General features: G+C 60.6%; 1 protein-coding gene across 1 annotated transcript; it reads right to left on the reverse strand.

Annotated features, from left to right (window-relative positions):
- Nucleotides 1-1,508: 1,508 nt before the first annotated feature.
- LOC143173387 (ADP-ribosylhydrolase ARH1-like) lies at nt 1,509-6,382 on the reverse strand. Its single transcript, XM_076363611.1, has 7 exons — nt 6,111-6,382; nt 5,813-6,036; nt 4,663-4,761; nt 4,487-4,592; nt 3,328-3,407; nt 3,073-3,256; nt 1,509-2,329 (listed from the first exon to the last, which is right to left on the reverse strand). The coding sequence occupies exons 1-7, from the start codon at nt 6,119-6,121 to the stop codon at nt 1,957-1,959; spliced, it is 1,077 nt and encodes a 358-aa protein (XP_076219726.1). The 5' UTR covers nt 6,122-6,382; the 3' UTR covers nt 1,509-1,956.
- Nucleotides 6,383-11,369: the final 4,987 nt, after the last annotated feature.

The raw sequence follows: 11,369 nt of genomic DNA on the forward strand, positions 1-11,369 counted from the left end.
GTCTCTCCATTTTGGCACTTCAACAAGGTCTTCCAATTCCCAGCCTGGCACCCTCGGATGCCCAGCTAATCCCTGAGCAATGGCAGCCCCTGCCAACCTCCACCTCCCTGTCCAGTTTTATTGCTGAGCATGACGTCGTATGGTATGGAATATCCCTTTGGTCACTTAGGGTCAGCTGTCCCAGCTGTGTCCCCTCCCAGCTTCTTGTGGACCCCCAACCTACTCACTGGCAGGGCAGCGCGGGGAGCAGAAAAGGCCTTAACGCTGTGCAAGCACTGCTCAGCAACGACTAAAACACCCCTGTGTTATCAACGCTGTTTTCAGCACAAATCCAAAACGTAGCCCCATACAGGCTACTATGAAGAAATTTAACTCTATCCCAGACAAAAAACAGTACAGGTGGTTAACCCTGGTTTCCCATCATGCCTTAGGCCCATCAACTTTGGGGTAGTTAAACCTGGGGGCCCATCAACCATGGGTTGGTAAACCCCAGCATCCAATCTCCACAGGGGCCCATCACCCTCAGGGTGGTTAACCCTGGGACCCATAACCCCTTGGAGCCGCTCAGTTTTGGGGTGTCTAACCATGGGGGTCCATCACACCTTAGGCCCAGTCACCCTTTGGGTGTTTAACCCCAGGGGCTCATCAGCTTCGGAGCCCCTCCAGCTTTGGGGTGTTTAAGCCCAGGTGCCCATCACTCCTTGGGCCCGTCAACCTTGAGGTACTTAACCCTGGGTTCCCATCACACTTGGGGTGGATAACCCTGGGAGCCCACCACCCCAGGGGCCCATCACCCTTGAAGTGGTTAAAGCCCATCAACCATTAGGCCCAACACCGTTGGGGCGGTTAACCCTGGGGGCCCATCGCCCTTGGGCAGTTAAAGCCAGGGCCCAACACCCTTTGGGCGCATCGTCCTTGGGGTGGTTAACCCCAGGGGCCCATCACCTTTGGGGTTTTTTACTCTTGGGGCCCATTAGCCCTTGGTCCCATCATCCTTGGGGTGATTAACCCTGGGCCCATCAGACCTGTGGTGGTTACCCTTTGGGCCCATCATATGTAGGGCCCATCACCCTTGGGGTTGTGAACCCTGGGGCCCCATCAGCCTGGGTGCCCGTCCCTTTTTGCTTTGAAGGACCTTGGGGCTGTGGTGCCCACTAAGGTGACCATAAGTAGCAACATGCGAAGAAGGTCATCACCATCCTGGGTGGCACTCGGAGGGGTGTGGCAGTAGGGTGTGTGCTCCTTCCTCTCCACTCAGCACTGATGAGCCAACCCTTTGAACACTGGGTCCAAGTCCTGGGCTACCAGTACAAGAGAGATGGAGTGACTGGGAGAGTCCAGTAAAGGGCCCCTGAGATGCTCCATGGCCGGGAGCCTCTTGGACGGGCTGTGTGAGCCAGACCTGTTCAGCCTGGAGAAGAGTTGGCTGTAGGAGGTCCCACCCAGGTGGGATCTCAGCAGTGGCAGTGACAGGACAAGAGGCGCAGGGCAAAAACCGAGACACAGAGTGACTTGGGAGGACACTTCTTTACTGTGGGGGTGACTGAGGCTCCTCGGGGAGGTTCTGGGGTCTCTAACCGTGGAGCGATAAAAGGCCACCTGGATGTGGCTACAGTGGGCTCCCTGGGGCTTGCCTGAGCCCCCCAGCACCCCTTGAAGGGCCCTGCTTCCCCCCAGGGTCTTCCAGGGGCCCTCCCGAGCAACCCAGGACGCTGTGAAGTTCCTTGCAGCCCCCCCAGGGACTCTCCCAAGCCACCCCCAGGACCCCGTGAAGGTCCCAGCTGACCCCCAGGGACCCTCCTGAGCCCCCCAGCACCCCATGAAGGATCCTGCTGACCCCCAGAGACCCTCCCAAGCCCCTCCAGGACCCCATGAGGGTCTCTGCTGCACCCTGGGGACCCACAGGGTCTTTCCCGGGAGGGGGACAGCAGGTGACACTGGGGACACAGGAGGGGCTCAGCGCCTCCCCCAGGCCAGCGCGTGGAGGCGGTGAGCGGCATCGCGCAGCCGCCCACGGTGCTCAAGGCAGCAGTGCAGCCCAGGGGGGATGGGCGCCAGCCCCCCCCGCAGCCCCCAGCACCCAGCGGCGATGGTCCCCGTCGAATCGCTGTCCCCACCATGCAGCACCCCCCTGGCACACAGGTCCCCCCAGCATCCACCGGCTGCCAGCAAGGCCTCCAGGGCCACCATGGGTGCGTCATGGCCGCTGCGCCCTGGCCACCCCTCCAGTGCCCAGCCCAGGTACACTGCATCCCGCTCGGCCGGTGACGGAAGGGATGGCACCTGTGGTGGGCCACGACCCTCCAGAAGCCCCCGAGACTCCAGGTACCTGCAGGGACATGGAGACATTGAAGTCACTGGGAACACTGGCGTCACTGAGGACAGGGGGACACTGGGGTCACTGGGGATATTGGGGTCACCAGGGACACTGGGTCAGCAGGGACACTGGAGACATAGGGACACTGGAGTCACAAGGGACATTGGTGTCACTGGGGACATTGGGGACATTGGTGTCACCAGTGACAATGGGGTAACCAGTGACACTGGGGGGGTCACCGGGCTGTGGCTCTCCAGCAGTCCCTGTGACACCAGGTACCTGTGGGGACACTGGGGACAACTGGGACACCTGGGGGTACCGTGGCAGTGGATGCAGCGGGGACACCAGTAACACTAGGGAAACCAAGAGCACCAGGGACACCAGGGACACTGAGGTCAGTGGGGGTGTGGGGTGGCCCTGGGCCACGTTCCCACAGCTGAGGATGGCAGCACTGGTGGGGACACTGGGGACAGGGGCACACTGGGGGCAGGATGGGCACTGGTGACCCTGCAGACAGGCTGGGCGCCAGCGTCAGCAGTGACGCCAGTGGGAGTGGGGCAGGGGACACTGGGACCATCCAGGCACTGGGGCAGAGCAGTGACACCAGTGGCACCAGTACAGTGCACCGACAGGACTGGGAGAGAGCCTTGCGGGCACCAGTGTCACCAGTGACCCCCTGAACCCCTCCCAGTAATCTCACCAACCCCTCCCAGTGCTCCCAGTGACCCCACAGAACCCTCCCAGTACCCCCTCACCGGTGCCAGGCATCCCTGAAGAAGGGCCAGGCGGCAGCGTTGTCCCCCACGGCCACCCCGGCACCCTCCACGTAGTCCCATGCGAGGGGCAGGACTCGCAGCAGCTCGGCCCCCCAGCGCTCTGGGGGCTCCCCCCGAGCCCCCAGCGCCCCAAAGAGGGCCACCGCCAGCGCCCCGAGGTACCCTGCGGGGACAGGGCTTTCAGAGGGGCTCCAGTGTCTCCTGCTCCCCTCTCCCCCCTTGCCTGGCACCCACCGGTGGGGTGGTGGTGGGTCATGCGCCCACTCTCGATGCTCACCCGGATCAGCGTCGGCAGCTCCCAGGCGTGCGGGTACCTGCATTGGCATCAGCCCTGTCCCCGTCCTCCCCTGTCCCCTCCCTGTCCCTGTACCCCCAGCCTTGTCCCTAGCCCCACGCCGCCACCCTGGTCCCCACTGTCCTTGTCCCTGCTATCCCCATCCCCCCTGGCCCCGCCACCTCCATCTCCCCCTCTCATCTGCTCTGTGACCCCTATGTCCCCTCTTCCCTATCGCTGTCCTCATGGTCTCTGTCCCCTAGGGCTCCCTGTCCCCTAGGGCTCCCTGTCCCCACTCCCCCAGCTCAGACATCCCCAGCCCCCCCAGCCCCACTGTCCCTCGCCTCCCAGCTCCAGCACCACCATATCCCCAATCCCCGGTCCTTGCCCTCTCCAGCTCCAACACCCCCGTGTCCCCATCCCCCTCTGTGTCCCCGTTCCCCCACCTCTTACACCCCCATGTCCCTGTTACCCCATCCCCATCACCTCATGTTGCCTTCCCTCAAGCTCTGACACCCTCATGTCCCTATCCCTCAAGCTCTGACACCCCCGTGTCCCCATCCCCATGTCCCCCCATCCCCCCTTCTCCCCGTCTCCCCATGTCCCCATCCCCCTATGTCCCCATCCCTCCAGCTCTGACACCCCCATGTCCCTGTCCCTGACTCCCCTATGGCCCTGACACCCCATTACCCAACAGCCCCATCTCCCCATCCCCACTATGTCCCCATCCCTCCATCTCTGATATTCTGGTGTCCCCACCCCGCTGTGTGCCCCTGCCCCTCGTGTCCCCATCCCCCCCAGCTCTAACATCCCCATGTCCCCATTGCCCCAGCTCTGACACCCCTGTGTCCCTGTTCCCATCCCCTCTGTCTCCCTGTCCCCTCCATGCCCCTGTCCCCGACACCCCTGTGTCCCCATTCCCCCTGCTCTGACACTCCCATTCCCCCATCCCCTCCATGTCCCTCTCCCCTCCAGCACTGACACCCCCATATCCCCATCCCTGACACCCGCTATGTCCCCATCCCTCCAGCTCTGACACCTCCGTTCCCCCCGTCCCCATGTGTCCCCCCATGTCCCCATCCCCCCCACCGCTGTCCTTTCCTGTGTCCTTGTCCCTACCTGAGGCCAATGGCCAGGCTACGCATGGCGGCCCCACAGCCAGTGCCGGTGGGGTTGAAGGGGATGCGGTAGCCCTCAGGCTCCCCAGGCCGCAGCTGCGAGGTGCCTGGGGGGGTTGGGGGCATGAGACCCCCTGACACCCCCTGACTCCCCCCAGACCCTCGGACCCCACTCACCCAGGATGCTGGTGGGCCCTGGCTTGCGGCCCTCCATGTCACCCATGGCAGCCACGTAGCGGCGAGCCAGCTCCTGCAGGAGGGCTTCCCCCTCCAGGCCTGGGGCGGGGGGGGTTAGTGAGGACCCCCCTGGACCACCCAAATGGGATTGGAGGGAGAGGCCCCGTGCAACCCCCAAAACTGAAGGGGAAACGGAAGACACCCATTGCACCACCCCCAAATGGTTGGGAAAGGGAACACTGCCCCATAGACAACCCAAAACTGAAGAGGAAGGAGGACACACCCCAAGGACCCCCACAAGTGGAGGGAAAAGGGGACACCCCCCCCTTAGATCCACCCAAAACTAGAGGGGAAGGGTGACACCCACCCATGGATGCCTCAAAACTGAAGGGAATAAGGGGACACCACCCATGGGCTCCAAAACTGGAGGGGAAGGGCGACATCCTCCATGCACCCCCCCAACAGGAGGGGAAGCAGAACAATGTCCATGAACACCCCAAAACTCAGGAGAAATGGGGAATCCTCCTGAGCACCCCAAATTGGGTGGGAAAGGGGTAACCACCACCACCACCCCCCCAAGGTCCACAAAATTGGGAGGGGCAAATGGGGCCCCCCAGCACCCAGCATGGGAGGAAAGGGAACATAAATTCCCACAAACTCTGGGGAAAAATAGGACCCCCCCCAAAGGGAAATGGGGACCCCCCCCAATTTTTTTGGGGGGGGAAATAGGGAGCCTCACTTGAGCCCCTAAAAGAGGGGTGGAATTAGGATGCTCCCAAGCCCCCTCCAGGGCTGGCCGGGGACCCCCAAAAGCCCCTCCCAGGGACCCTCCAGTTTCGGTCAGGGGTATAACAGAGACCCCCAAACCTCCCCAGGGACACCCCCATACAGCCCAGGGGTATAACAGGGACCCCTAACACCACCCCCGGACCCCCACCATGCAGCCCAAGGCATATAACAGGGACCTCCAAACCCCCCCAGGGAACCCGCATGCAGCCCAGGGGTATAACAGGGACCCCCCACCCCCCCCACACCCACCCCGGAACACTCCACTGTGGACCTGGGGTACAATGGGGACACCATCCCCTGGGGACCCTCCCCTGTGTCTGTGGGGTGCAATGGAGACCCCTGCTGCCCCACCCCCTCCAACCTGTGGCCAGGCCCTCGGCGGTCGCGAGGTGGAGGACGGTGTCATCACTGACGGGCCACTCGGGGGGCTCAAGGGTGATGGCCTCCAGCCCCCCCAGCTCGGCTAGCTCAGCATGGATCTGGGGTCCCGAGGTGCAGTACTCCCAGCGGCCCCCCCGGTACCCAAGCGCATCCCCCACCCCGCTCAGCACCATGGCCGCTTCATAGGCTTCCACTGAGGGCACCCTGGGGGAAACAGTGAGGCTTCAGGGGGGGCGCCAGCGGTGGGGGGTATGCCGGGAACCCCCGGGGGCACTCACGTCTCCTCCATTGCGGTAGCAGCTGGGGACGCCCATCAGGTTCGGGGCACAGGGCCAGCGCTGGCCAGAGGCCCTTAAGGAGGATGAGGACACCCTGTGGATTCGGGGGCGGACAGGGGCGCTGTCCCCATGGGGATGAGTGGTGAGGGACCCCAGGGCCTCTGTCCCTGGGGGTTGGCAGGGAGGGGAAAGGCTCCAGGGGGCCCCGAAAGACACTGAGAGGGGACTGGGGGGCTCTGGCGGGCACCCAGAGGGGCATGGAGGGACATAGCGGGGGGGGGTGTACCCAAAGAGGGCTGAGGATACCCAAAGGGTCATGGAGGACCCTGGGGAGGCACCCTAAGGGTACTGGGGGACACCCAAGAGGGAGACAGGGGACACCCAAAGCGACCCGAGGGGTACCCCAAAGGGGCATGGAGGCACATGGGACGCACCCAAAGGGGCCTGGGGGCACATCCAAAGGGGCACACAGGCACATGGGGGGCACCCAAAAGGGCCGCGGGGGGCACCCAAAGGGGACACCCAGAGGGGACAGAGGTGTCAAAAAGATTTGGGGCACAGAGGGATGGGTTTTAGCAAGCCCCAGGGGAAGGCAGTGACAAGGAGAAAAGGAGCATCTCCAAGGAAAAATGTTTCTGCCAAATATTTTCCCATATTTATTTCACTGGGACGCGGCAAAAACATGGCCCTGAGCCATATTTTGGGGTGAGAACCCCCAAACCTGCTATTGCCTGGGTCCCGCCAGGATGGGGCAGCGATATGCAGCCCTGCTCTGACAACCGTGGCCGGCTCCGGGTTTTGCTGCTCAAAATATAGTAAAAAAATGGTATAAAATAGTATAAAAGTAAAAAAGTATAAAAAAATATAGTAAATTTTGCTGCTCAAAAATAGTAAAATTAGTCTTTGGTGGTGGGCAGCGAGTGGTTAAAAGATCGTCCTTAAATTTCAGAGCCTTAATGATGGAGTCAAGCAGCAAAGCCTCAGGCCCCATGCCAGTCCCAGGAAAGTGTAACTCCTGGCTGCCCAGCACCAGGTTTTCATCTTCTTTTTTTGGCCCAAATTATGCCAAATGAGACACAAATCCTTGATCTGTTGGTAAAAATCCTGTTTGGGGGGGTGGGGGGTGGGGGGGTGTGACAGGTGGTTGGTAGTAAAATAGGTGAATAATGAGGTTTAACATTCATTGTCAATTTGGAAAAACTAAAAAAAAAAATGGGTGTACAATTTTTTTGACATATTTTTGTTTGGACGTACAGGAATTGTGGCAGGGTACCCCCAAACCCTGCGGGTCAGGTTCAGGACAGGGGCAGGACATCCACAAACCCTGCAGGTCATGGGCCAGACAGGGACAGGGCACCCCGAACCCCATGGATAAGGGCCAGGACTGGTGCAGGGTAAGCCCCAAACCCTGTGGGTCACAGCCATGACAGGGGTAGAGAACCCCAAACCCCATGAGTCAGTGCCAGGACAGGGGCAAGAAACATCCAGAGTCTGCAGGTAAGGGCCAAGACTGGAGCAGGACACCCCCAAACTGCACAGGTCAGGGCCAGGACAGGGGCAGGGCACCTCCAAACTCCATGAGTCTCGGCTACGACAGGGGCAGGGCACCAGGAACCTACGGGTGATGGCCGTGACAGGGCAAGGCACCAACAAGCCCCAGTGGAGAGTGTCAGAACAAGGGCCGAGAGCCCCCAAACCCCACGGGTAGTGGCCCAGACAGGCACAGGGCACACCAAACCCAGCGGATCAGGTCCAGAACAGGAGCAGGGCACCCCCAAACCAAGTTGGTCATGGAAAGAGAGGGGGCCAGGAACCCCCAAACCTCAAGGTTCAGGGCCAGGACAGGGGCAGGGTACTCCCAAGCTGCACTTGTAGCAGGCAAGACAGGGGTAAAGAACCCCAAACCTCACAGGTCAGGGCCATGACAGGGACAAGGCAGGTTGAAATCCCTGTGGGTCACGGCCAGGTCAAGGGCAGGGAACACCAAACCCCATGGATCACAGCCAAGACAGGGGCCGGGCACCCCCAGACTCTGCGTGTCAGGACCAGGACGGGGCAGGGCACACCCAGACCCTGCAGTTCTATGCCAAGACAGGGGAACGGCCACCACAAACCCTGCAGGTCACGGCCTAGAAAGGGGCAGCGTACTCTAAAATCCAGTGAGTCTCGGTGGCAGCGGGGAAAGGGCACCCCCAAACCCCACAGGAAAGGGCCAGTACTGGGCCAGGGCACCCCAAAACCCCATGTGTCACGGCCAGGACAGGGGCAGGGCACCCGCAAACCCCAAGGTTCTTGCCCAGCACAGGGGCAGGGCACCCCCAGACCCCAGAAATCATAGCCAGGACAGGTGAAGGGAACCCCCAAACCCCACGGGTCACGGCCAGGGCAGGGAAAGGGCACCCGCAAACCCCGCATGTCAGGGCCAGGATGGGGGCAGGACACCCCCAAACTGTGCGGGTCATTCCCTGGACAGGGGAAGGGACAGGCACCCCCAAATCCCATGGGTGTCGGCCAGAGCCAGGAAGGGTACCACCAACCCTTTTGGTGCTTTTGATGTCACCTGTGGTTTAGTGTCTGATGTGGCAGGATCAGGCCTTTGACATCAGCACGTGCTTGTGGTGTCACATGTGGCCGAGTAAGCTGATATGGCAGAACCAAGCACCTGGCTTGTGCAGGTTATTGTGATTTTACATGTGGCTGAGAAGCAAATGATGCAGGATCAGGCCCCTGGCATATGCAGGTGCTTCTGTTTTCACTTGTAGCTCAGTGTCTGACACGGCAGGATCAAGCCCTTGACATTTGCAGGTTCTTGTTATGCCACATGTGGCCGAGTAGCAAATGATGCACGATCAGGCCTCTGGCTTGTGCAGGTGCTTGTGATGTCAGTGCTGGCCGAGTAGCAGCTCTGACAGGATCAGGCCCTCGACTTTTGCAGGTGCTTGTCATGTCACTTGAGGCTGGGTAGCTGATAAGGCAGGATGAGGCCCCTGGATTGCGCAGATGCTTGTGATCTCACGTGTGCCTTAGTGGCCGATAGAGCAGAACCAAGCACCTCGCATCTGGAAGTACTTTTGACGTCACTTGAGTTAAGAGTGATTGATAGGGCAGGATCAGGCCCCTGGCTTGTGCAGGTGCTTATGATGTCACTTGAGGCTGGGTAGCTGATAGGGCAGGATCAGGCCCCTGGCTTGTTAAAGTTCTAGTCATGTCACGTGTAGCTGAGTGACTGATAGGCCAGAACCAAGAACCGGGCCTCTGCAGGTGCTTGTGATGCCACGTGTGGCTGAGTAGCTGTTTACGGCAGGGTCACGCCCCCGACCTGTGCAGGTGCTTTTGATGTCTGTGACTGTTCATGCAGCTCCTGCTCCAATTTTGTCTAACGCGGCTCATGCTAAGGCCTCATGTATGCTGGCAGCAGCACCATTGGGCCAAAGCAAGAGCACCATGTAGGCAGGACAGGTTGCCAGAAAGAGCTAAAAGGGTGTATTGGGTTTGCGTGGCAAGGTTCGGGGGGGTGGGGGGGGGGCTACAGGGGTGGCTTCTATGAGAAGATGCCAGAAGCTGCCCCCATGTCCAACAGAGCCAGTGCCAGTCAGCTCCAGGACAGACCCGCCGCTGGCCAAGGCTAAGCCCATCAGCGACGGTGGTAGTGCCTCTGTGATAACGTATTTAAGAAGGGGAGAAAAAACTGCTGCACAACAGCAGCCGGGAGAGAGCAGTGAGACTATGTGAGAGAAACAGCTCTGCAGACACCAAGGTCAGTGAAGAAGCAGGGGGAGGAGGAGCAGAGATTCCCCTGCAAGCCCGTGGTGAAGACCATGGCTGTCCCCCAGCAGCCCATGGAGGCCCACGGTGGAGCAGATATCCACCTGCAGCCCGTGGAGGACCCCACGCCGGAGCAGATGGATGCCCGAAGGAGGCTCTGACCCCATGGGGAAGCCCGCGCTGGAGCAGGCTCCCGGCAGGACCTGTGGACCCGCGGAGAGAGGAGCCCACGCTGGAGCAGGTTTGCTGGCAGGACTTGTGACCCCGCGGGGGACCCACGCTGGAGCAGGGGAAGAGTGTGAGGAGGAAGGAGTGGCAGAGACAACGTGTGATGAACTGACCGCAACCCCCATTCCCCGTCCCCCTGCACCGCTGCAGGGGAGGAGGTGGAGAAAATCGGGAGTGAAGTTGAGCCCGGGAAGAAGGGAGGGGGTGGGGGGAAGGTGTTTTAAGATTTGGTTTTATTTCTCAGTGCCCTACTCTGATTTGATTGGTAGTAAATTAAATTAATTTCCCCGAGTCAAGTCTGGTTTGCCTGTGATGGCAATTGCTGAGTGAGCGCCCTGTCCTTATCTCAAGCCACGAGCCTTCCGTTATATTTTCTCTCCCTTGCCCAGTGGAGGAGGGGTGATAGGGTGGCGTGGTGGGCACCTGGCGTCCAGCCAGGGTCAACCCGCCGCACCACACTTCCCGAAACAACAATGTAGGCACTTGCTAATTAACTGTAGTATCACCAATATTGTGTCATTACGGAGTATTTTAGTCCTATAAGCAGTTGGTAAGCTAACTTGAGGCACGTGTAAAGAACTGTGTGATTTTTTGCTTTCCCAGGAGACCAGATGGATCACCAGCAAATGCTGCACAGTCAGGTCCTTTTACTGGCAAGAAAAGCAGCCCTCTCCCAGCCATGGCAAAGCAGAGCTTTAGAAGGAAAAAGGGGGCAGGGAGGGGTGGGGAAAAGGGAAATGGGTTTGTACTTGATTTTACCATGGGGGTCCTCAACGTGCTGCACACGACTCTGATCCTCGTTTTACCTGTTGTCCCTGGGACTGAGTATTTGGGTTCAGGGCTGGTGAACTGGGCCATATTGGGGCCCCATGGGCAATGAGGTCTCCAAGTCCCCCTGCCCCCCTTCCCCTCCAGCTCTTTCCCGCTCTGTCCCTCTGCCCGCTCCTCATCAGTATTTCTCCTTTCTCCACTCCCTGCCCAGCTCCTCCCTATTCTCCCCGTCCCTCTATGCCACTCCCCTACGTCTCCCACCCCACTGTCCTGCCCTGCCCTGCCCCTCTCTGCCGCTCTGCCGCTCTGTCTGTCTGTCTGTCTGTCCCTCCCTCCCTCCTCCTCCTCCTCCTCCTCCTCCTCGCTGCTCCACCCCGCGGACGCGGCCATGGGGCCTGTGGGGGGGCGGGGCTGGGCCGGGGCGGGGGGGACGACGGACGGACGGACGGACGGAGTCCCCGCAGGGTCAGGCAGCAGGAAGGAGCACTCCGAGGC

Source organism: Aptenodytes patagonicus, unplaced genomic scaffold, assembly GCF_965638725.1.
Source record: "Aptenodytes patagonicus unplaced genomic scaffold, bAptPat1.pri.cur scaffold_71, whole genome shotgun sequence".
In the NCBI taxonomy this organism is placed as follows: domain Eukaryota; kingdom Metazoa; phylum Chordata; class Aves; order Sphenisciformes; family Spheniscidae; genus Aptenodytes; species Aptenodytes patagonicus.